At 42.9% G+C, this 27,222-nt stretch overlaps 2 protein-coding genes across 3 annotated transcripts in view; both read left to right on the forward strand.

The window, feature by feature from the left end:
- The window catches only part of dner (delta/notch-like EGF repeat containing), a 44,986-nt gene extending 41,481 nt beyond the window's left edge, over positions 1–3,505 (forward strand). For both annotated transcript variants that reach the window (XM_061217671.1, XM_061217669.1), the window contains exons 9-13: positions 511–633; positions 900–1,013; positions 1,260–1,391; positions 1,796–2,042; positions 2,492–3,505. In XM_061217671.1, coding sequence (XP_061073655.1) covers positions 511–633; positions 900–1,013; positions 1,260–1,391; positions 1,796–2,042; positions 2,492–2,603 — 728 coding nt within the window. In that variant the 3' untranslated portion in view covers positions 2,604–3,505. The remainder of the gene's footprint in view (positions 1–510; positions 634–899; positions 1,014–1,259; positions 1,392–1,795; positions 2,043–2,491) is intronic.
- An 857-nt stretch (positions 3,506–4,362) lies between these two features.
- pid1 (phosphotyrosine interaction domain containing 1) overlaps positions 4,363–27,222 on the forward strand; it is a 28,456-nt gene continuing 5,596 nt past the window's right edge. Inside the window, exons 1-2 of the mRNA XM_061217434.1 lie at positions 4,363–4,599; positions 17,500–17,646. Coding sequence (XP_061073418.1) covers positions 4,570–4,599; positions 17,500–17,646 — 177 coding nt within the window. The 5' untranslated portion in view covers positions 4,363–4,569. The remainder of the gene's footprint in view (positions 4,600–17,499; positions 17,647–27,222) is intronic.

Raw genomic sequence — 27,222 nt, forward strand, 5'->3', positions numbered from 1 at the left:
AGACCAATGTGATTTCATCATCTCTTTAACTAGGATGTATTTTTGCTTCATATCTTAAGAAAACTAACGTAACGTAAAGTAACGTGGCAGTACCCACGATGTTATTACAGAATTTGTAGAACATCATGTGCCCGGCTAGGATGATAGGCACACTTTGTAAATGACGTGGATAATGTCTGCTGTTCATTTTGAGCCTGTAATAATGCACATAGACTTAGGGTGAATGCAAGAGTAAAGCCACATGAGAACAGACCATTTTCCATTAGATATTCACTTGCCCACAATCTAGCATGAGTCTGTCAGTCTTGTTCTGTTCTTTATGTATCCCAGTATCTCCCATTTGAGGAATTTCATACCTTTGCCTTCTGCTGACAGAACTGCCACCATAACACCATGAACTTTTTAATAATTAAAAACTCAACATTTCAAATCAACATAAAAAAATAAAGGCCCTTTTCAGATACTTGTTCAGATAATCTGAACCTCGTCTTGTTGTGTATTTTTTCCCAGGGTACCATGGGCTGTACTGTGAGGAGGAGTATAATGAGTGTCTCTCAGCACCCTGTCAGAACCATGCTACCTGCAGGGACCTGGTGAATGCCTATGAGTGTGTCTGCGCACCACAGTACCAGGGTGGGTAATGATAACGTGTGTGTGTGTGTGTATGTGTGTATGTGTGTGTGTGTGTGTGTGTGTCTGGGAGTCTATGCCTGTTTGTCTGTATGTGTGCACTGAAAACTGATTTAGATTTAATGTGAGTTAATTGATTTTCCATGGCCTGCATTGTTCAAGCCATGTATTATGGACTCACTGGAGTCACTCTGAATGTCATAATAGAAATATAATGACTAATTATGTACAAATGAACGTGTTACATTGTGTACATACTGTATCCTTAGGGAGACATTGTGAGATCTACAAGGACCCATGTCTGAAAGTGCACTGTCAGAATGGAGGAACCTGTGAAAGACTAGGCCCTAACTCCACCTGTGTGTGCCCGCCTGGTTTCATGGGTCAGTCTCTCTACATTACATTACATTTATTTAGCAGATGCTTTTATCCAAAGCAACATACAATAAGTGCATACCGAAGGTCATTAGAGTCAAGTCAAAACTACAGCACCAAAAAAAAAAGAAATGCAACAGTCCTCCTCGATTGCAATACAACTTCACTCTCTACACTTCACCTGTGTGTGCCTGTCCAGCTTCAGGCTTCATGGATGCCCTGCCTAGTGAGTGTAACTGCTTCCATTTCTTCAGGGGCAAACTGTGAGATCGACATCAATGAGTGCGATAGCAACCCCTGTCACCACGGCGGCACCTGCATCGACCAATCAAACGGCTACACCTGCCACTGTCCACAAGGGTGGGTGGGAGCGAGCTGTGAGATCCGTGAGTATATCAGTCCCTGCTGTACAGGGCTTCCACGTGAAGGTCACTGTTCTTATGGGTTTTCCTTCTGTCCACACTGTGATTGGCTGATCTAAGAGCAGTTAGAGGTGCCAGTACTGCTTTCCCCGGCCACTCTGAGGAACTCTTGATGTTCTTGACATCTGTTAGTCTGCTTTACTCTGCCCTTCATCTCAGCAGCACATAAGTCTGACCCTCTGTGTGCCTGTGTGCCTGTGTGTGTGTGTGGGTGTATATGTCTATATGTGTGTTCGTGTATGTGTGCGTGTGTGTTCATGTATGTGTGCGTGGGTGTATATGTATGTGTGAGGGTGTATATGTCTGTGTGTGTGTTCATGTGTGTATGTGTGTGTGTATGCATGTGTACGTGTGGATCTCTCTCTCAGACCTGCAGTGGAAGGCCGCTCACCCTGAGGACACCCTACCCAGCATGCCCCGCCACTCCCTGTACATCATCATCGGGGCGCTGTGCGTGGCCTTCGTCCTCATGCTCATCATCCTCATCGTGGGGATCTGCCGCATCAGCCGCATCGAGTACCAGGGCTCCTCCCGCCACGCCTACCAAGAGTTCTACAACTGCCGCAGCATCGACAGCGAGTTCAGCAACGCCATCGCCTCCATACGCCACGCAAGGTGAGTCACCTGTGCGGCGCGCTGTTGATGTTATCGCACGAGTTATCACAGAGAGCAACACGTGGCAGGGGCTCTCTCTCTGTCAGGTGAAGGTTTTACCGCCTTCCTCCTGACCTCCATCCTAGTCTCTGGAATTATGTTCAGTTCACACCGTCAGTCATTTGAATATAAGCCCCCTGGGGTTCTCATTGGTCAGACGCTCGGTGTGCATCATGGGTCCATTCTGAATTGAAATGAGAATTGTAGATACATTCCGATTGCTGCAGATGGACATCTTACAGATAAATTGTAACATTTTAATTCCAATTGTTGAATTAAATTAGGATCCATTTCAAAAAGTATGAATTGACCCCAACCCCGTTGCAAAGCAATCCCTCATTGTTTTGCTATTTAAATACAATACTGAAGTTAATATGTGTGTCCATCAGGATTTTGACTTATTCCCACAGATTTGGAAAGAAGTCTAGGCCTGCCATGTACGACGCCACACCCATCACCTATGAAGATTACAGTCCTGATGACAAACCACTCGTCACTCTGATCAAAACTAAAGATTTATAAAACACGCCCACGTCTGTAGCCTCTTCACTCCAGTTTCCTGTCCAGTATTTATTTCTTTATAAAAAACAAACGTGCATCATTGAAGAGAAAAGTATTTCTTCATTATATTTTACTGTTGGAACCCATGATGCTATTACATGTAAGGCTGTAGTATGCATACACTTTAATGTGCGCTAACTTGATCCGAGGTGAGCAAAACAGCCACTGTTGGTAAGTAAATAGTGTTAAGCCTGCTGTGTGTTGAGGGGAGGGGCCAAACGAGACCCTGCCCAACCTCTATCCTGATTGGCTAAAATCTAACCCTAGAGTCATCAGACATGTGAATACTCAGAGCTGATAGCAGTAATTACTGATGTCGTACAGTAGTAATAGGTGCATTTGTTGCAGTGCAGTAAGATATATAAAAATAATTCTGCAGTAGGTTGCCTTAATCGGTGCATGGGTAGATCTGATGGTTTCTGCATTATTTGGAACCTTATATACATTGTTGTTTATTTCGTGTTAGTGACATAGTCTTCTCTGGACCAGCTGCGGTGACAGACAGATCTTACTGGCCACTGTGTTGTAGAGACAAAGAGTGTTTTTTTAATTGGTCGTTTCGTTCATCGTTTTGAAACAAGTAAAATAAAAAGATAATTTCCACTGTTTTACAGTTTTCCATGGAGATCGATGTCTCTGCTGGGGTACAGTGAGAAGTAACGTGTGAGTTTGCTGTAATGTGGTTCTCTGTTTGTGTACGATGGTGTTGATCATCTCAGGGTGGGCTCTTCTCTCTCCATTTCCTGTCTTTGAGGCCTGACCAAACAGATGTCCTGGGTTGCCTCTTTTTTACAAAAAGAAAAAAAAACTACGTGATTGAATTCTGTGTAATGATGTATTAATAAAGGTCAAAGTGAACACTTCCTGTGTGCCATTTTGTGTGCTATTCTTCATGAGTCTTTGCGTCCACCGTCTTCGAGCTCTGAACTACAGAGCAAAATGAATGGTTCAAAAATCACCAAGAATTATTTCTCTGCACAAGTAACAATTTCAGAAATGCATTACATCATACAGTATGTCTCTCCACCCCACAGTCTACACTGGGCAATAACTCATTCAGACAGCAATAACTATGACAGCATGGCATTAGTTTGACTGATATCACCATGCTCAGTCATAATAATAATAATGGACTGATGATGTAATGTAACCCATTCAGAACCCTCTGTTTGGAGACGGAAGTGTGGAAGATACAGTACATTTATAGACACCCATGTCAGTCATATGCCATCCACACCTGCTGCACCTGAACGCACAATAGAAGGTAATGTTTTGAACAAGTGGTAGGAGCAATCATTTGTATACCTTGAATCTCTCTGGCGTCATTGGTTCACAAGAAAACACTGTGAGTCTGACACTGGCTCCAGTGGATATGCACAGGCATTGATTCACCTGTAAACTCTGGTCTCTTTTTGTAGCACTCTTCAGCGTGCCCATACCGAGCAGCTACCACAATCAAACTTTGATCTGCACATATTACATATTACACATTGTATAGCACATGTCAACAACAAAATGCATCAAATATCCTTATCTGTAATGTTACATGTAATGCATGTCATAGTATGTTTAATACAGCTTCATAGCTGGTAAACAGATTCTGTGAAAGTACCTTGCTAATGAGTAACCCTCTTACAAGCTTTTTTCTTACTCAGTTCAATAAGCACGCAGTACACTACACTGTGTCCTCCTTACTACCCTCTGCTGGTGGTTCTAGAAATTGTTCGAAGGAGGGGGTTCATGTTTTCGCAGGCGGAGCTCCGTCCTCGCGCACCATTGGAATTCACTGTCTGTTTTCTTCAAATTGCTCCAGAATCCAGATTGCAGCGAAGAGAAGGCTAGCGTTGTGAGCAAGCAGATGTGAGCTGGACTACACATCAGCGAAGATCCAGCTGTAAAATAGCCAGAAACAAGCGATTGTAGTAATATGTGGCAGCCTGCGACAGAGCGTTTGCAGGTAAGCGTGGCGGTGTTCTGTCGTATGTCTATTCCAAAATCGAATTATTAAATAATTCCATGATGGATCTCAACATGGTTTTCTGGATGCATATGTTTGTGTGCTACTAGTTAAATACATGTGTAGCTTAGTGCCGATACATTATGCAGAGGTTTTGTCAAAGCAGATGATAGCTATGCTATTGTTGACACTGTCTATTGTAGCAGAATATTCTGATTGTTAATGAGGTGCATGCACGCCACGCACTTTATGGTCGTGGTGAATGGTCATCATTTTCAAAAAATCTAATCTGCTTGCGTTGTCCATCATCCGCAGCAAGCACTTCATATGGTACACACATTGCACGTTATGCAAGCATAGCTTGTGATGTATTGGTAGGTCTACACCAACTGAATTTTGATAATGAAATAGTATTGAGAAGTGCGCCTGATGTACGGTGAAATTGGCCTGTTTTTTTCTGTAGTGTATTCACTATAAATAAACAAATAAATAAATAACTCCGCGCCACAGATGTCTACAAGCTGTTTTGTTGCATACTTTTGAAGTCGCCCGTTCGTCTCCCAGTCGTCGTATTCCCTTTTTATTCCCAGATTTCAGAGCTAACTGTGAGTTTATTAATCACTCAGATCAGTAATTAACATGAGGTTTGACCTGTTTGTAACAGGGGAGAAAAAGTAGTTAATGACACGTATTTTGCTCTCCTGGGGCGCGGGGTTAGCTGGCTGCACGTCTTTTCTCCCGTAATGTTCTCCAGATGGCGCGAGACTGCCTGCCAAATGAACTTGCACAATCTCTCTCGCGCCTGGCGAGGCCAAGGGGAGATTGAATCGCGTAGTAAACTTTAGAAGATTATTTTTATGTGATACTATCTTCGTATTTTCAGTCTTAAACTGTAAAATATGGCAATGTTAATTTTAAATGCCAATGTCACATACCACATCCACAAAACGATGTGAATTTACAACCACATGAATGACAGTTGGGGGAAAAACCGAGTAGGCCTATAAGCGCATTCAAATATTCATTTAATTAAATACATTTTGGACAGAAATAAGATTAAACGCAGTTATGTGGAACATTTTTCAAACAGATTTTATACATGTAAAGAAAATATTAATGCAAATAATTATGGGGAACAAATCTTTGAAAACGTGTGACTCAGGGACATCATTCTCAGAGCTGTCCTCAATCAGAGCGGTGTACTTTCTGGCCACAAACACAGGCAGACCATAGACATCTGCTTATACATCAAGGCTCAAGTTATGAGGAAAAACAAACTGGGATTTCTGACTTCCAAAGGCGTACATTTTCAACCTAAAGCAAAGTAAAAATAAAAAAATAAATAAAATAAAAAAATTTGGGCTTCTGCACCAAAATGGAAATGACATCACTTAGCTATTTAAGTTTTAGTACTAGCACTATTTCAGGTTTTGCCAAATTAGATTACACATTACACTGTCTTGTTGGCTTACAGGATCCCATTTTTTCTTGGATGGAAAACTAGCGATTCATTGTCATTTACAAGCCAAATTCAGTCAGGTGTGCCACTTACTGGACTTACTGATCCTTCATGTTCTAATTGAACTGGAACTGAGCACCTGTGTTCGTACATTGACTGGACTTAGTATGTAATTTTACTGACTAAAATGTATATAATGCAGTACTGACTGGATTCTAAATTACAGTACTGACTGGATGCTATTCTGATAGGATCCATTGTTCTGGCATAGATCCACAAATAAATGGCGGACAGATGGGCCATTCCATTCCTGGCGAAAAAGCTGTTGCAATAGAGTTGAGCTTTATGAGGATGTCGTTGATCATGCGACAGTGAGGCATGTCGCTTTTCGATGCTAATGCGGTCTCATTGCTCTCAGCCTGTTTACCTGTCCACCCATTTAGTACTTTACTTGCCACTAGAAAACTGCTGTTTCGTAGTGTTGTACCCATGAGGTGCTTTCTCGTGAATTCTGTCTGAAAATAACTTTGGAGGATTGCCCGTTGGTCCTGCTGAGAGGCCACCAGCATCATGGGTTAATACTGCTCATCCCCGCCGGACTGGATGGACCCTCTTGAGGAAGTACATGAGTAAAAAATGCACGGTCTGTAAAACTGAGTTGTCAACATGATTATCAAGTTGGGATTCATTCAAGGTGTTACCGATGTTCCCTAAAAATGCAATCAGAGTGACAATGTTTTCCCATTTCCTGTGCGATTGCCACTAGCAGGCCACAGGCGACAACCTGTTCTTGAAAGACGACATGGGAGTCTGATCCATTTTTGATCCCTCGCTTTCACACCTTTGCCCATCTTCTTTCTCACTGTGGACTGTTCACCACTCAGCTCCCATGTTCGACTGTGGAAATGTCCTTTGTACTGTAACAATCCTAGTTACATAAGTGCACCATATCAAATTCAGTGTCTTCAACTGTATACTAAGGAGGTTTTCTTAATCAGTTTGAGATAAAGAAACCGGCCTCATCTTTTGTGTGTGATAAATTAACTGTAAATCAGATTTTTTCAGGCCTTCTCATCCTATGACCAGAGTAGTGCTCTGTCTGTTTACTGTAAAGATCTAAGGTCTGGTCTCTCACCTGGTTCTTGTTCTCAATCAGGGCAGGTAAGCTACAGCCTATAGCTTTGTTGAAGACCATTTGTTTTATTTCTTCTTCCAAGTGCTCCACTCCAACAAACTCACTTTCTTTAGAATGCCCCTGTTTAACCCCCTGCTGGGTCATATGACTCTTGGTTTCACCGATCTTGCATTTTTTCCAGCTATGTTTGTCCAGATGTTACATTCTATCAAGTTCCTCATTTTGTTAATTTTTTCCCATTTCGAGCAGAAATGCCAGAGCAGGCATTTTTTCACTCCAAGCAAGATTTCTTTGAGGGTTGTCAGCACTTTTAATGGGTTTGCCAGTGTTGCCACACTGTGACTGCATTTCCTTTTGACTTGACTATGCTCGTCCCTCATGTCAGTAGGGTTCATGCAGTGATGGCGTGGGGTCTTTGATTACGAAATCGAGAAAAGTCTGATCACTCCAACTGGGCCTACATCTGGTCAAACCTGGTCCTTTAAACTTGCATTAAGAGATTGTCAGGATCATTTTGGCCACACCATGGGCTCTTGTCACGAAGTTGAAAACTGGTTCCGATTGAAGCCATTAGCAATTAGTGTAATGTCAGCAAAGCTGTACCAATCCAAATGCAAAGAGAGTTGTGAGTCCTAATATTGAATACATCTATCATGTGCTGTCTATCTCTGACTTGTATGCACCAATCAGCTCTTGTCTCTGTCGCAGAACAAGTCATTCATATAGAAACGAAGGAACGGCCCCATCCATCTGTGGATCTAGCTGTTTCATAAAAATTCTGAATTAAATTTTGACCATTTTGCCTGAAAAGAGATTCAAGCTGCTGCAACTGGAAGTGGCAGAACAGGTTTGCTCCCGCACCTGTAGAAGAAACGAGCAGGGAAGCAGGAGTGATGTGTGACACTGTGATACAGATTCCAGCTGCTGTCTCTCCCAAAACGCAGAGAGCATTAACTGCGTCATTTTACTGTGTCATCTCATATGACAACAAGGGACCAAGTTGATACCGCATACAAGTCGCATTCTATTTTATTTTCTTATTAATAATGAAGATTCCTATTTGAATGTTGTTGTTTTTTTTAGTTTGTTTGGAGAAGAACATTGAAAATTGAAATAAAATTGTGAATCTTCCATAAATTTGAATTAATCAAATTAATTTTAGGCCATATTCCCCATCCCTGTTATGCAAGTATAGTTACCGGCCCAGAAAATGTGCCTTTTCTTGGCTTTGCACACAGTCATTTCATTAGACACATCCAATTCAGGCATGTCCAGAGTAATTTTCAATGGGTGTTACAACGTCTAACGAAATGGAAAGAACACTGTTATTTGCATTGTTTGTTTAGCTTGTTAGCTGACCAGGCTGTGGAGGTGGCTAGCTGACTGGACTATGTATATGTAGCTAGTTGGTTGGCTGACTGGGCACATGATGATGATGACATGACATGGTTTTGTTGTTGATTATACTGCATTCCAAACCAAGTACTTTTTTAATATGATTGGAATTGCAGTGATATTTTGTCTAGATAGTTTCTCATTTTGTTTAGAACAAAAGCAAAAATGGACAGTGAATAGTTATTAATAGCTAATCACTGAAAAAGAAGTCTTGCACATAGTGTTTTAAAAAACTGTTTCTGTGTTTTCATGTTGTTTTTCCCTACTGAACTGTACGGACAGATGACTTGCTTTCCCCTCTGTTCAATGAGCAAATTGTCATTTTTATATTTTGATTCAGAAAGTTGTAATGGAGGGCTAGATGGAACACTACAAGGGCAGCACACCAAGAACAATGTCTAAATACTGGCCTTTCTCACCGCCTCTGATCCACATCAGAGTCCAGTGCTAAACTGCTGCCATTTTCCAGCAATCCTGGAATCTGGAATGGATGTTTTGCATTCAGTTGTGTGTTGCGAAATAATTATTAATACAAGTGGAAATAAAGCAGAATTGTTTTGATCAAGTGTAATCCACCGGAGAGGGAAGTATAAATGTTTATCCCCACACCTCCCATTAAACTAGTGTTTCTGTGTTCTTCCCTATTTGCATGGATTGTGGCTGTGCTCCCATCCTGAATCTGTGACTATATTTCCTTCTGTTTTTCTTAGTTCCCTTAGGCCTCCATGCTCTTCCCCATTTTCTCTGATGAGCATACTGTGGAGACAGTTTAGAAGGAGAGTGGGGCTTTGTCGCCAGGCAGACAACTTACGGTGATATGGCCAGACATCAAGCCGCAGAGAAGGGAAATGCATTTGTAAGCTATGAGGAGACTAAGACACCTCATCTCTTTAGCCTCAGAAAGTATGTTTTGATTGAGGATTTTGTTTATTTTTGATTTGTGAAATACTTGAATGTAATTTTTCACCCTGTGTAATCAGTGCAGTCATGAGAAGCCACGGAAAATTCATATTGTTATTATGTTATTATTATGTGTAATATCAGGGTACTATCAGTATTAGCCAGTATTGGCTCATAATGAACCAAAGTAAATCCCTTTCTCAAAAATAGCCAAATGGTAATTTATATGAATTTATTCTGTTTATCATTTCTTTTTAATTGATCATTTTTGCCAGTTAATCTCAAGAAAATCTATACAAACTCAGTAACTTTCTACACTGAGGCTCTCTGCTTAATCATAAAGTAAGCAGATGGTTGAAAAAAGTTTGTCATACAAATACAATTTGTTGCATTTTTCATTCATATGTTGACATCTGTGTTCATTTAGTTCTTCCATGAATGTGGAAACTTGGCTGCCATTTTGTGAATTTGTGCTGTAATGTAAAACAGGGAGGCATCAGAATCAGCTAGTATAGCCATACTGCCATTACAATATATCACCATCAGCCAGTATAGTCATACTGCCATTACAATATATCACCATCAGCCAGTATAGTCACACTGCTATTATAATATATCACCATCAGCCAGTTTTGCCATACTGCCATTACAATATATCACCATCAGCCAGTATAGCCATACTGCCATTACAATATATCACCATCAGCCAGTATAGCCATACTGCCATTACAATATATCACCATCAGCCAGATACACTGCTGACACGGACCCCATACATTCAATAGCCTATGCCCTATGAATAAAATGTAATGCATTATTTCCAAATTGCACATATACAGCCAATCAGTTTGAATAAATACTATTCATTGCAGTTGTCTTTTGCTATGTATCTATTTCCATGTTCATCTTGATTTGCAATATATTGTGCAGCCCTAATGGAAGTTTATAACTTCTGTTATGTAGGTTCATTTCACCAGGGTTTTAACAGTTCCATGGTGCAACCATTTTGCTCCTTGGGTCATTATGTTTTGGATGTTTTAAATAGTTTTTGAAAGGTTTGGCAGAGCTGGCTTTGGAATGCTAAACAGACTGCAATAGTAAGGAGCACATTGATGGTTTATATCATGTTGTCATAATGTTAGGACGTGCACTTGTATGTCCTGAAGCCAAAGTTTAACTACTCGTTTAACCACTATTTCATAGAATCCGAGGCTTTGCTTGACTGACACGGTGCTGGATGCACTCTAGACTGTAATTAAAATAACAAGCTTAGATGGGTTGCATTTTCTTCTAATTAAACTTAAATCTTTACTCAAGAGTGGCCTTGACTTGCAGTGACTCCCACATTTATTTCCCCCAAATCTTTTTTTTTTTTTTTTTGGTAATGCTGAGTAAAGTTTTAATTATAAAATGGCTCACATGGAGGCAGAAGAATAACAAAGCCTCTTTAAACTACAAATGTTGGCAAAATGCTACCCTTCCACATCAACGCCCAGTCACACCAGAGACAAGCCAAAAACACTGGTATTTCCTTTTTTATTTTGCATAAGGGAAAAGCTGTAAAACGGTTGTAATTTTTATGTGACACTTCACACGTTGTGCCTTGTGATATAATGAGCAACAGGAATGGAATTTACTTTTTTTTTTTTTAATACTGGAAACAACAGGAAGCTGCCAACATCTGAATTTACATTCAGATTATGATGAAAGCATAACACAATCAGGGCTGCATACCATAGAACGTATGTCAGCACAGTAGAAAAAAAAGATCATTCTTGTCAGACTGCTTGGAGCTGTGTGGAATCCTAAGCCCAGTAGTGTATGGGGCCTTCGGTTATCTTGTCTCGGTACACAAGGTGTGTAACTGTCACCTCATGGAGGTCCATTGGAACAATGAATGGCAGCATTTTCACATTCCTATCTGTGAACATTTGTGCGAAATAGCTGGAAACAAAATGGCAGCATTGGATTTGGCCCCATTCACATAATCCATTCACATCAAAGCCATTAAAAAAGATTAGTTGGTTTGGCAGTGTAAATTGGCCTTACTACTACAGTAATTGACATTAATTGTAGTATTTGTGTCTGAGCTGTGTGATGGCATATTCAAGGAAATGTCAAAGGTAGGAATTCATTACGGACAGCTGGAAACATCTTGAATGCATGGCTTTATTGTAAATTGATGCATAATCTCAGTTAACATTTCTAATTTGCTATCGTAACGTTCTTTGCATGGAAATTTCCATGCTTGGTGTCTGGAACAGGAATAGTTAATGTTCTCTTTGGCCTAGCCTGAGTTGGAGGAAAGGATTACTTGAGGCCATTAGAAGGAGGTTGTTTACTGTACCTCAATGTTGACATCCCAGAGATGGAAAGTGCTGAAGAGAGATGTGGAAATGGGGAGAGTAGAGCTCATTGAAAAGTCGCGATGGAGCAAAATGGACGCCTTTGCCAGGCAGTGAGATTAACGGCCCAATTCAACCCAGTGGAGTAAAGCCATTCGTCTTGCCGTGACTAACCTTAAAAGTGCAATACACAGGACAGCTTGTGTAACAACTTTAGAGATTAGCTAATGGAGACACTTGTTTTTTGCATTAGCATTGTTTTAATGGTAAATAACTTGCACCTTAATTACATGCGTGGTAACAGGCATCTTTTTGGTTTATCTGTAAATGGTGTGGCCCTTGCAGGTACTGAATGTTGATCGGTAGATGTAGATTTGTTGTGATTGTTCTCAGGATAATGAGGCGTCTGCTGCAGTGAGACCCCTTGTGGTAGAGGGAGGAAGTGGGGACCAGGGTGCAAGAGGAAGGTACCCGAATGAACACATTCTGGATAGAAGTGGGTGGTTTACGATGGGGTCATTTAAGAGGGGATGTTTGGTTTGTTTCAGTGCAGACGTAAAACAGTGTCTCTTCGGCTGTTATTTGTTTGACCTCTGTAGCTCTGGAGTTGGTCTAATTCCCACGTTTGTCCAGGCGGCTGTGCTGTTTCAATGACGCTCCATCATTGTCCACACAGTCCCCATTCTTCTGCTGTTTAGCTCTCCCAGGACTGCAGGCACCAGTCTTGTTTGCTCGTGTCTCGGGTGCTGAATACGTCTGTTTGGTGTGTGACAGGGTGCGCGTTCGATGGGAAACGGTGAATGTTCGCTTCATGGTCAATTTGAGGTCACCCTCCTACAGTATCCGCCAACAATCAGAGCCCTCAACATCCCACGGGTCTTCTTATGGATATGCAGCAACTTGGTAATCTGTCAGGTACACGTAAACTGTCTGATTGAGCATGTTAGGTTCACAGTCCTGGCATCCTGACTGACCATGGGCACAGCACACTGGGTGTGGATTTATTACTTTTCAGGATACAGGGGCAGTAAAAATGTTTTTGTCAAAGTGAGTTGAAGGCCACTGTTCTTATAGGTTTTCCTTCTGTCCACGCTGTGATTGGCTGATCTAAGAGCAGTTAGAGGTGCCAGTACTGCTTTCCCTGGCCACTCTGAGGACCTCTTGATGTTCTTGACATCTGTTAGTCTGCTTTACTCTGCCCTTCATCTCAGCAGCACATCAGTCTGACCCTCTGTGTTCGTTTGTGTGCCTGTGTCTGTGTGCGTGTGTGTGCCTGTGTCTGTGTGCGTGTGTACAGTATGTATGTGTGCATATACACGTGAGTGGAGGCATGATTGCGCATGTGTATGTGTTTGACTGGGACCAGCTTTTGATGAGCTGAAGGGTGATGTATAAAGGAGAGCAGTCCCTACAGGAATGCGCTTAGCCCCTGCCCCTCCACAGTTTCTGAGAGTTAACATCTGTGAACTGTTAGACGCATCACTGCTGGAGCCAGAGACGGCGACATACATGCACACGTACATTCACAAACTTCACACACACATACAGTACATTCACAAACTTCACACACACACACACACATACATTCACAAACTTCACACTCACACATACACACACACATTCACAAACCTCACTCATACACGCACACACGCACACATACATTCACAAACTTCACACACACACACACACACACACACACACACACACACACGTACATTCACAAACTTCACACATGCACATGCACATTCACAAAACTCACGGACACACGTACATTCACAAACTTCATACACACACATACAATACATTCACCAACTTCACACACATGTACATTCACAAAACTGAAGCACACACACAGTACATTCACAAAACTCAAGCAACACACTACATTCACAAACTTCACACATGCATACATTCACAAACTTCACACACACAGTACATTCACAAACTTCACTCATATACACACACGCACATGTACATTCAAAACTCACACACACACACACTCACAAACCTCACACATACACACAAATTCACAAACCTCACACATGCACAATGACACCTCTTTGACACTGTACATGGGGTGTTGATGGTGACACTGAATGATTTGAGGATGTGGTGATTCCAGTTTAAACTGGTATGGAGCGGTCTGTGGCTTCTTGGTAAGGAAGGGTGGTCTTTCTGAATGGACACCTTCCGCAGCGGAGAATCGTCTCTGCTCTGGGGAATAGCTGAAATCTGCCAGTGTCAGTGCTGGGGTTTCTGCCACAACGTTCTGCCCCAATATGCTTCAGGAAAAGTCACTACTCTACAAAGGATAAGGCATTAATAGAATCAATAACATAAGTAACTTGATAAAAAAAATCTTTGTCCAAAAAAAAATATTATGAATAGAATTCCTGCACCGCAGTGCCTCCGTGATCCGCCTTTACTGGCAGGAGCCTTCCTCCTGCCGACCGCAGGAATGTCGACCTCCGTCCGGAAGCCGGGGTCACAGAGCGTTTACACACATGTGCCCAAGGTTTTATTGCCCATGCTCCTCTGCTCTGAAGATCCTCATCCCGCCTCCCGCTGTGGATCTGTAGACCGCACCATGACACAGGACGGTGTCTGTCCGCCAACCGCATCCCATGACTCCCTTCTGACTACGTGACCGTTCTGTGCCTGTCGGTGACATGTAGACTCAGTAAGTCACTGAGAGTGTGTGTGTCACTGAGGGTGCGTGTGTCACTGAGGGTGCGTGTATCACTGAGGGTGTGTGTGTCCCACCCGTATGGCATGTCACTGAGGGTGCGTGTGTCACTGAGAGTGTGTGTGTCCCACCCACTTGGCGTGTCACTGAGGGTGCGTGTGTCACTGAGGGTGCGTGTGTCACTGATGGTGCGTGTGTCACTGAGGGTGCGTGTGTCACTGAGAGTGTGTGTGTCCCACCCACTTGGCGTGTCACTGAGGGTGCGTGTGTCACTGAGAGTGTGTGTGTCCCACCCACTTGGCGTGTCACTGAGGGTGCGTGTGTCACTGAGGGTGCGTGTCACTGAGGGTGCGTGTGTCACTGAGGGTGCGTGTCACTGAGGGTGCGTGTGTCACTGAGAGTGCGTGTCACTGAGGGTGCGTGTGTCACTGAGGGTGCGTGTCACTGAGGGTGCGTGTGTCACTGAGGGTGCGTGTGTCACTCCGACATCGGCCGCTGTTATGCGGCTCGAGCCGATCGGCGGGAAAATGTGCAGCGCAGCTGGAACGGCTCTCCGTCTGAAATTCAGTCAAAACAGGACGCGAGTCTGAAGGCCTCGCCATTCCCGAACGGGAATCTGATTCACAGCAGAGAACGGAGCGGCGTGTTCTCCCGGGACAGGGTGCAGATGCCAGAACGTCTCCGTCTCACAGAACAGACTGAAAGAGCAGAGATTTCAACAGCATGACGAGGGCCTGACGCCGCTGCTTATGTACCTTCTGCCTCAGACACCGTATAACCACAGTCTGTCTGAAAAACAGACAAATATCAACAGACATAGTAAACCTCACTAATATAGGCTACATAATGAACCGTAATAATAAACATGCCTCCTGCGTCATGTAGAAATTTAGAAGACATTTCCATTGAATATACACTCAGGTGATCACTTAAAGGAGGCCTGTGCACCAGCTTGTTAATTCAAATATTTAATCAGCCAATCATGTGGCAGCAACAAGATGCCTAAAATCATGCTGATGTGGTCAAGAGGTTCAGCTGTTTTTCAGACCAAATGGAGAAGATATGTGATCTAAGTGACTTTGACCGTGGAATGATTGTTGGTGCCAGACAGGGTGGATTGCATTTCTCAGAAACTGCGGATCTCCTGGGATTTTCACACATTTTCAAGCATTGAGAAATAGACTAAACATTCATTTTTACATTGAACTCCCTATTTTGAGCTATTCTGTGGGCCTGTCTCATTCCTCATTCCTGTCTCAGTAAATTTCGGGAGGCATGTAAAGGTCGAAACTGATTCCGGCAGAGGAAGTGCTTATTGAGGTGTGCTAAGCATTTTTACTTCTGCATTTTGAGGTCCGCTTTCTCAGAGTTTGCTGAATTAACTTTGTGGGGTATTTCAAGCATGCATTACAAATGTCCTATACTTAGTTGTTTTTTTATGAACAACGACAAATGCATTTCATTTGCATTGAGATGGCCTTCAGTATAGAAAACCCCTTTACCACCTCACCATGACCCGAGTAAAAGCAGGTTAGATCTCAGGGCCAATGACGTGCGTCCGCCTTGGGGCAGAACGTCCCACTTCACCTGGAGTCCCGTTGCGGTCAGGTACAGTGCAGTAAGGTAGTGGGGAATTACAGCTGGAGCAACTTGTTGTCTTGGACAGGTCTTGGTTTACGCGTGAATGCATGTCTAAGCTGACTTTCCTTTTTCTTGCATTTTGTGGTAAGTGATGTCTGATCTTAATGCTATCACATGTTTAGTGTGATGGTGCAATACATTGTATTATAAACAGTTCACCTTATCTAGGAGTTGGAGGGCTCAGTCATACAGTATACTGTTTGTCCTGTTGCTTTTTCTTTGGCTGGAAACACTAATTTGTGTACTTGTAGTTATAAACAATAGTCAATAAAAACCACTCTCCTCCTCCCCACCACAGAGCTTCACAGCACTACAGAGTTCCTTTCTTCTATATTTATTTGATCACTTTACTTATGCGCATTGGTTGAAAATGCAGTTAATTTTGTTCGCTGCTGACAGATTTCAATTCCCAGGTTTTAGCTTAGTGTTACCACAGACCACATTCTTTTCCCCCCTGAAGACCAGAGTGCATTGCTATTCTGCGAAGTTCTGGTAAGCTGCTGACTCATTTGTACATGTGTCATTTACAGCATGTAATGTGCTGAATCGATTATCTGTGCTTTCAAAAAGAACACATTGTTTCAGATTTGCATACCACTACTGAACACTGATCGTACTTCTCAAACTGCTGCCAGAATGTGTGGGAAGCATCAGCGTGAGTCAGCTAGTTATGGTTTGTTAGCTATTGGGTTGGAAGTGGGTAGATGGATCCACCCACTTCTTACTTTATTGGATGAACGGTGGATGGCTGCCACACAAAAAAAGTTTAAATCCCTCACCCGAGGGTATTGCTTTTGGATCTGTTTTTCTGTCTGGGACACAGTAATAACATTTCCCCAGATTCCCACTAGAGTATGAGGTTGCATCTGTTATTTCTTTTGAAAAATGTTGTACAAACTCCCCTCTGTGTGAGGGACGTTGCTGAGAGCTCTCCTCTTGGTGGGAGGCAAAGGAACGATCGTGCTCTTGTGGTCTCAGTCCCCTGTGTGAGTTTGGGGTGTCCTGGCTTGAGGGGTGGCCATGTGTATGGACCTCAAACTAGGTTTTTTTGAAACCACTGGTAGCTGTTCAGACCAGCTCCCTGTTTGACATGGTTTAGTTGGTTGACCAGTTTAGACCAGCTAAAGCTGTGTTTTGAAACAGCTGGTATCTATTTGACCATCTCATACCCAGCTACACCAGCTTGGCCATGCTGGTTGACTAGCTCATGCCTAGCTAAAACCAGCTTACGATTAGCTTGACCAGCTCAGTTTTCAAACAGGCATAGGTGGATTTTCCGGCAGGGCTGGCATGTGGCCTTTGTCACCCTGGTGTTCATTATTTTTAATCTGTGTTCTAGCACTTCCAAACAATGCTGAAGACCAAACTCACCGTTCTGACCTTGAAGAAGGAGCCCTTGCCAACGGTGATTTTCCATGAGCCAGAGGCCATAGAGCTGTGCTCCACCACGCCGCTGGTGAAGAACAAGGCCCACCCAGGCTACAAGGTAAGCCCCCTCAGGGACCAGGCCTCAGCCACTCTGTCCTTACAGTCACTGCCTGGTAGGAAGTCATGTGACTGCAGTGGCCTGCATGTTGATTGGTTTAGAAGACATGTTTTCTGAGAAGACTGCCCCCTTGCATGTATTATTCCCATAGATGTTTACGTATTGATGCGTATTTATGTGCATGTGTCAGTGCAGTTTTATTTGGGTGATGATCATGGTCTCCGCTGAGTCAGTTTGCTCTGTGGCTTTGTCTCAGTCATAAGGAAAATAAACACCGTTGTGGAGTAAAAATAGTCAGGTAAATATGGTATGTTATTGTTGCATCACATCCAGGAAGCTTGACTGTGCCAGTTCGGTAAACACGGCAACACCCGGGAAAATGCATGGCTGTGTGTGTGTGTGTGTGTGTGTGTGTGTGTTCATTTGGGGTGGGGGGGGGGGGGGTACTTGTGGGGTTACTTCAAGTTACAATAACACAAAGGGAAAGACTCACATTTCAACTGGGACTTGCTGCTTATAATCACAAATATCACAGTAATGTATGACTGTGAGCCCTGGGTTTTTGGGAAGCCACTACAGTAATTCCTTTGCTGTGGATAGATTGCTCTTGGGGCCCAATCTGGGAGGTTGTCTCCATCCCTTCAGAGAGCAGTTGCAGTGTGCACAGGAACTGGCCAGTCATCTCACTCTGTATTCCAGTTGTGATCAGCTGCCGCCTATCAAGAAGCATAGACTGTTGTGCAATGAACATAGTCAGGTCCATAAATATTGGGACATCGACACAATTCTCATATTTTTGGCTCTATACTCCACCACAATGGATTTGAAATGAAACAAACAAGATGTGCTTTAATTGCAGACTTTCAGCTTTAATTTGAAGGTATTTACATCCAAATCAGGTGAACGGTGTAGGAATTACAACAGTTTCTATATGTGCCTCCCACTTTTTAAGGGACCAAAAGTAATGGGACAATTGGCTGCTCAGCTGTTCCAAGGCCAGGTGTGTGTTATTCCCTCATTATCTCATTTACAAGGAGCAGATAAAAGGTCTAGAGTTCATTTCAAGTGTGCAATTTGCATTTGGAATCTGTTGCTGTCAACTCTCAATATGAGATCCAAAGAGCTGTCACTATCAGTGAAGCAAGCCATCATTAACAAATCCATTGTGGTGGTATATAGAGCCAAAAAGAGGAGAATTGTGTCTCTGTCCCAATATTTATGGACCTGACTGTATATATCCCCATTATATGCTCAATGTCCAGGTTTAGACAGTGTTAATAATGGGGCCAAATGTTGTTTGGGGGAAGGGACCACATATAAATCTCATCTGGCTCAGAGGTACTTTAAAATATACTCCACTTTCTGCCTGCTAGGTGTGTGCCTGGAGATCATTTTTAGTATTTTCTTGCATAACCTGTGCATGCCATGACTTCCTGATGTATGTGACCCATCAACACAATCTGGATATCTTATTTTCAGGTTGTCCTACAAGCGATACTAAAATTTTTGCATTTGAATGGATCTCTGGGAATTTGGGGGTGGGACTTGATTCAGCTGTAAATTATGTGGATACAGTATTGAACATATTTGTTGGCTAAGTTGTTTTATGTCATCAAGGGTCCAAGGTATCAAATGAGCCTCAAACTAACATGCTGCTGCCAGATATGCAGTAGATATGAAAATAATAGTTTGTTTTTCCTGACAAATTTTCCTGCTGAACTCTGGAAAAAATAATGAGGAGAAACAATTATTTTGATGTTGATAGGTTACAGACTCCAGGAAGTCATGGCATGCAAAGGATATGCAACAAAATGATAAACATGACTACTTTCATTTACATAACATTGTTGTGTCCCAAATGTTATGGTGCCCTGAAATGGAGGTACTATGTATAAACATTGTTGTAATTTCTATATAGTGAAATCAAAATGTATAAAAAGGCCCTTTATTACAATATGACAATGTGTACTTTAACCTCATGTGATTTTTAAAATTTATTACAAATAAGTTTTTTATTTATTACAAATAGGTACAGAGGTAAATAAATAAATGTGATGGTCTTTGTCCCAAACATTATGCAGGGTACTGTATGTGTGCAGGGTGAAGCCTAAAGCGCAAAAATTGATTTTATATTTATTGATCAGAAATGTGTGTCCTTATTGACACACAGATTGATTGAATACATGCTTACAACCACCATAGATTTGTAAGCATAAAGTAATGTAAGTGTGTTTTGCGACTCAAACGTCGACAGGTTTGTGTGCTGGGCCTGGCCATAGCACTTTACGGTAAGGCAGGCTGAAGTTCGTACTAGAGGTGCTAAGCAGCTGTGAGCATGTCTTAATGCATTCCATGCCAGGCCTTGGCAAATTCAGTAAACTTGTAGTCACAGTCTATCACACAATCCTTCAGTCCATTTCCACGTGCTTGATTCAGCACCTCTTGATGTAGTCAGTTCTGATTATTGTGAAGCCTCTCCCAGTGTATTTTATTTGAGTTGTTCCCTGGGGGAGTCTCCTGTGATAGGATGAAGTGCAGGTTTCTTTGGTGGGTGTGATGCCCTGTCTCCACCCTGCTCTCCTGACGCACTCCCTCCAAAGAGAATTGGGAGAGCGCCAGGCTATGTTGTTATGGTTACCGCTGCAGCCATTTATCCAAGAATACTGTGAATTGTTTTCCTTCTGGTTTTTTGTGCACTTTTTCAATGGCTGGGTGTTCAAAAGACAAGAATTGCTGGGTTGCAAACCAAAAGTTTGAGGTTTGTGCCATTTAATTGCTCAATCAGGAGAAACGGGGACCAGCCAGTGTTGTGTTTGTGGTCTTTGACACACAGCTGCCCGCCTCACAGCTAAAGCTCTGTGTATCTGTGGCAGAAACAAGCGGCTTTCTCTCCTGTCCTGCTTATTTAGACAGGCAGACGATGGAGAGAAATGGTTAATTGCGTGCCCCGTCTGCCCTCACCACCACCCCCCACCGTAGTCACAATGCCAAAGCTAACTGACGCAGTGAATGGGCAGCTGACACTGGACTTTCAGCGCTGAAACGGTGCCACGCAACTCTTTAACTGTCATCTGGACCACATTCCTAATGCTCCCTCATTAACAAGCTACAAGAATCAGAATTAGCTTGGTTTGGATCGGCTAGCATGACACAACTGCAGGGGAGAAAAAGCAAGTTCAAAGCTTTTGTCTGAAAACTGAAAGTAACATTTTATGTGGTTATAATTAATTGGAGTCCCCCCCCCCCCCAGCCTTTGTTACACAAATTTCTATTGCGTAGAATTTTAATGAATTATAATGTGGGTGTAAAGGAAACCATCTGAATGACATGGGGAATTACACAGCTGTCTGGCTTTGCAGTAACTGTGACACACTCTTCTGTGTTTCCAGTAGCCATTTCTTAAGACATAATTAATTGACAAACATGTCTTCGCGTTCACAGAAATTTGCAGAACACCACTGTTGTTTGATGCAGCCTAAATGACCGGCCTCCGTATCATTTTGCACGTAATCACCGTACAAAACGACGGGCACCGAGGAGAAAAACAGGTCTGGGAGGCTGGGAGTGCGGTGGGAGGAGTGTGGGATTGTGAAGGAGAGTGATTCTGCTGGCCTAGCTACCGTCTGCATCCCTGTGATTACACAACGACCCGACCCAAGCTGAGCTACACGCTGTTGCCATGGTGACACAGCAGCCATCCAGCGAATGCTGAAGAGAACTGGGCATCGCGTGGCCAAGGCTATGTGTTGTGTAATTTTGTAATGCGTGCAGTCTTTTTGCCCTCAACAACTGATCCAGGATCAGGATCGATATTATTCACCCACTACCCAGTGCCATGCAATGAAGTGATCCACTGCACTTTCAATAATCTAATGCTGAAGCATTGAGGATATCTTTATGGATACTAGTATGGAAATATTTTTGTTGAGTTTGTTTTCCATGGCATTTTCATATGCACATAGTCACAGACACGAGTCTAACAACCTTGTGGATGGGGAGTCATATAGACTATATAGCAAATGAGAGAATAAACAAATGATTAGGCTGCAGGACTGCGTTAGTGGTAGCCGTTAATCCATGACCGTAACTCTGATGCTCATGACCAGCTTATCTTGGTTCAGGTAAATTCTGTACCTTCAGAATTCTGTACTGTATTACTCTCTATTTCCAGAGCATTAATCTGAGTGTTTCTTCCAAGCTAATTAAAACAATTGCTTAACTAGCTTCCGAGCAACTGAAGTGGGACCACAAGCAGTATCCCTGCTGTCTTAACACCCTGAACTAAGGAATAGCTGACCAGCTAGCACCCACTATGGTACAGCACCCCATAATTGTACTTACCATTTGTTAGTTCACTTAGCAGAGGTGACTTAAATGACACGTTCTGAACAGAAGGTAAAAACATTTTTTTGTTCCTGACTTGGAGTTGGAAGACCATGGTATGGTTCCCTTTTTTGTGAATAAATCTATGTGCACCCTGAAATAATTCTGCTTTGAGTTCAAAAACAGTTCAAATCGGAGTAAAGCTTGAGGTACTTAAATTTCCATTTTATTATTGTGGTATTTCAGGCTGCCAAGCTTTGCAATAGTTGACATAGCGATCAATATTTCCATGTGTGTTCATTTGGGCACAAGGTTTCATTTGTTCACAATATTTGTTCACAGGTTCCAAAATACTAGTACCATGGTCTGCATATATAAGATACATGTGTTTTTAAAGACATATTTAGAAAAACCGAAAACAGTATCTGTATGAATTCTTCTGCTCAGCAAGGATTCTGGGTGGCTCAGGATCCTCACTGCTCCTTTGTGTGACCGAGGGGGGGATCCGTCCAGCTCCACTGCAAGAGTGAGAATCGCTCAAGGATGAATGTGGTCTCCCAGCCGTTTCCAGTTAACTGCGGGTTCTGCACATACATATTAATCTCCATAACCGCCTGGGTTTCCCACAAATTCCTTTCTTTGATATGAAGAACACGTGGGTTTTGGCGTATTAGCCGTAGTTTGAGCTCCGCGCACTGGTTCTGTCCCTCGTGCTGTCTGCACTGTCATACATGGCTTTACATGCAGTGCGAGACGTGTGGAACAAAGCACTGTTGTACTGGTACACTGTGGATACCATAAAGCTGTCTAGAGGGAGAGGTGCTGGGGGGGGGGTGCACGAGAGAGCAAAACAGAAAGCGAGCGAGAGCGAGAAAGGGGGAGGGGAGAGAGGCAGAGAGGGAGGGAGGGAGGGAAAGGGAGAAGGAAAGGGAGATGGGAACAACTATCGATGCGTGGAAGGGTTACAGCAAGAGAGGAGCTAGCTACAGACATGCTAATGCAGTGCCACTGTGGGGCCTGCACCATACTGCTGCTGCCTTTGTTCAGAGGCAGGGCTGCTGCACGTCTGCCTGTCTGCTCCTATACCCTGCACCCACACCGCAGAATACTACACCCACACCGCACAATTCACTGCGTTTAGTTTTGTTCGAAACGCCGTCGTCTCTGTGCGTTAGCCGGGGAAGCGTACACCTCCGCTGGCCTCCTGCAAATATTTATTGTGTGAAACTGAGTTTATTTTTCATCAGCTCTTGATGTTGTTTGACGGCAGTCAGGACTGCACAGAGATGGTTGCCCCCTGGTGGTGGGAATCCCGGTATTTCAGGGGAGATGGAGGGGGTATGAAAGCCCCCTTTGTAGAGGTGGAGGTGGAGTGGTCGGTGTGGGGACTGGCCGGGGTGGACAGGGCCGGTACTGTACCATGTTTCCACGGGCACACAGAACCATGTTCAAGGCCAGCAAGAACGCACAGACTCCTTGAGTACAGAAGAATGTCAACTTCCCCAGGAATGTAGAAGGGACTTTAAGCTTTTTGAAGGGGGTGTACTATGAAGAGGGGGAGGGGATAAGTGGGATTTACAGTTTGTGTGGGGACGGAGCAGTAGCAGTTAAGTATAGTTCTGCTTTGGACCGAGCTTTGGGGGAGACGCTATTCTTATATCCCTGTTCTGAAACATCAATAAAATGGTGAGTAATGTTATAATGTAGAGTCTGGCGGACGGTTGTGAGGTCTCTAAGTTATGCGTTCCTAAACAGGAGGTGGAAGTATGCTACAGCAGGGGGAGTGTGGCCTCAGACTGGCAGACAGACAGACAGACTGACTGCTGTCTGTGCGGCTCAGTCCCTCTGATTCTGAAAACAGCTGTGCCTGTGTTTAGTAAACAGTCTGGAGCAGTGTGGTCAGGGACAATCTGGGCTTGCAGCTGCAGGACCTGTCCTGCCCTCTCCCAAACCAACCCTCCCTCCCGTCCTCCAGCCCCCCCCCCGTCCTGTGCCTCTTCATCTGAAGAGAAGGGCTCTGGGTCCTCCGCTCGGCCAGGCTCTCCTTTAGGAATTCAGAATTCCTTCTGGAATTTACGCAGATGTGATTGCGGATGTTCTCTCGCGCCCTCTCTGTGTCTCCGGCATGTTAACAGGATGTTGTCTCGGCTGTGGAAAATGAAATGGTGCTTTTGTCTTTACATGCTTGGCATCACAGGCACTTCCTTTTTGAGAACTGCGTACCCTGAGGAGCTGCCACTGTGCAGGCCGGTAGTGCCAGTGTCTATAGTCTGTAAGCCTACGCAGTGTGGAGATTGGGTTTTTTTGATCATCACAGTCTAGAGACGGCGCGTTTTCCAGAAATTTAGTTTGACTGAATCTCATAAATAAGTGATATATTTGATTTTGGTTTTAATTTTCTACCGTCAAAACCTCAATGAAATGGCCAGATTTAATTCACAACAGTGGCATAACTTAAACTAAACTGAACTGACTAATCTTTGGAGGGGGGAAAAAATTGTTAGCCTTTGGCAGGTTGTAGGGCAATAGCCACTTGCATACCCTGCAGATGGTAGCCCAGCTTCTGGGTTATCATTTTGTCACCAAAGGCAGATAACCTGTACTATTTCTTAAAGCCATTCCTGTGTTATTGCCAATTTGGTTAATTTTCCTTGTCTCCTCCATTTCAAATATATAGGCTATAAAGGCTACACAGACAGCTTGTCCCACACATTACCTTTTTTAGGCTATTTCTGGGCTACCCAATGGTATACCTTCCATAACAAGGATTGTTGTTTATTGGACTCTTTGATATTGAGCGCTACCAGGAGCACAAAACAATTGGGCTCCTGATCTTGCCTGGGCAATGAGATTACCCTTGTCTACATGCGGCATTAGAAATTTCACATTTTCCTGGGATTCAAAAAATTATTGACCAAAAAAGTGACAGCCCCATCACACTCCAGCAGTGAATGGAGAGGGATGTGAGGGGTGTTCTATCAAAGATGGAAATGTTGCTTTGCAGCGTTGCAGTCACAAATACGGTTTCCTTCATTATGTGCCACAGTGTGTTACATTGGTCTGAGAAATGGACATGACGTGGAGTCCCCCCATCAACAGCACTGTGTGTGTGTGTGGGGGGGGGGGTGTTTGTGTCTGTCCCGGTCTGCAAACTGTTTTTAAAAATCCAGCATGCTTTTTGACCAGACTGTACCTGGTAATTTAATTTGTAGTTCCGCTTCTGTGGGAAGGCTGGTTTCCTCATCTCTTACGGTGTATTGCTACATGAGCCCCCAGCAGGACAGAGGCTCTTCTGGGGGAGTAGGCTGGAGGGAAAATAATATCTGTTCTACAGGCTTGATCTTCTGAACATCAGATGTCACACCATCTAGAGTGTTTGTACCACAGGTTCCACTGTGTTAAAACAGTTAATTACATTTGAAGATGTTCTTGTGCATTTGTTTACCTATGCATTCCCTTATGGAAATTGTATATTTTGCCCAAACTTTGTATAAATGTTCTTTATATATTCAATAAATAGCATCCAAAACATTTGTCTCATTGGCTCTGTCATTCTAGAGATAATGGCTCTTAAAGGAGGGGGGCAGGGGTTGTACCTAGTGGAAATTGGGGTTTGTGTCGATTTTGGAGCATCATATCTTTGGCATTAAAGCAGGAAAAACTTCTGAGTCTGACACAATTTTCTGTCTAGTTTCAGATTATGAACTCCAATTTTCTTACTGTTAAGTACTGTTATGGTTACTCATGAATCTTAAATTATGCCACTTGGCTATTTGTTTTCAATATTTGATGGTTTACTACAACAGCTTCACATGGTGTATGACTTCCAAACTTCAAAGACTAGTAGATATTTTATGTTAAAAAAGTAACTTGCGAGTGGAAATTACTTCAAAATGTATAATAGGCTGTTGACATGACAACTTTATACCTTATCCACTTGGTTGAATATCTAACACTTTTTGGTAATTCTGGCTAGACCCAACTTTGGCATTGTATCATTTTTTTAAATAAATGACCCTTTTTTCTTAATTTTCCTTGTGACTGTTCTTAACCAAGAAGAATGCCAACAGCCTATTATACAAGTAATTTCCTCTCGCAAGTGACTTTTTTGGTACCATCCCCTTGTTTTAAGAGCTAATATCTCTAGAATGACAAATGTAATGAGGCAATGTTTTGGATGTTCTTTATTGAATAGAACATTTACACAGTATGAGCAAAATTGGTGTGGTCAACTCCTACGCCTCTGGTTGATTTCACGGAATGACCCAATATATTGCAAATATGTTTCGAAAATATACATTTCACAGTGATGCATTAAAACATAACATAACATAATATAATGACAAGAACAGCCCATTCAGCCCAGCAATGCTCACCTTTCCTACCCCTAAGTGTACCTACTGCTCAGTTTGCCTATAAGCTGGATAGTATCTAGCACTGTATCAAGCCTCCTTTAGAAATGTTTTATGACTATGACTATGACTATGACTATGCCTGTAGAAACTGGCCCTGAATCCCATTATATTCAAAATTATTGGGGGGTTTGGGGGCTTGAAAACTATTTTATTTAGTTTTTGGTGGTGTGCAACAATGTTGGGGAACATGACCTTGAAAACACTAAGGTCTGAATGTATGATCCATTGTTTCACTGTGTCGGTTAAGGCAGTGTGTGGTCAGAGAGCCTATAGTTATTGTAGACAAACCATCGCCATTGATTGCAGACAAACCAGTAGATTAGCTACAGTTCCTGGTGTTTGGGGACATACTTTCCAATATGAAAATTTAGTACTTGTGTGAAATGTGTGTAACCTGAACATCTGAGAGGACATACTAATCTTACGAAAAATGAATTCACTTTTTACTAGCTCATAGTCTGTTAGTGCATGAACTCTCTCGATTTTCCCCAGAGTGGTGTGTGTTTGTGTATGTGCATGTGTTTGCGCAGGACACTGCGTTGCAGGGGCTTGATCAGGGACGGTCTGGTCTAAAGGTCTTCACAAACAGGATATGAGGGTCTCACAGGGCAGATTGGGATGACTGTGCTCCCAGAGAGGATATAAATCTCCCCATAGACGGATAGAGAGGCTCCACTTCAAAGAATGTGCCCTGCCTGGCCCAGCAAGTCTCCGTTTCCAAACTCATTCGTTTCATGCAAAGGAAGGTTTTTATCTGCAATAAATAATCTGTTGAATACACAAGTTATTACAGGAATTTCCTCCCCATAATACTAAAACGTAGTCCTGCTGCTTAACA

This window comes from Conger conger, chromosome 13, assembly GCF_963514075.1.
Source record: "Conger conger chromosome 13, fConCon1.1, whole genome shotgun sequence".
NCBI lineage: Eukaryota > Metazoa > Chordata > Actinopteri > Anguilliformes > Congridae > Conger > Conger conger.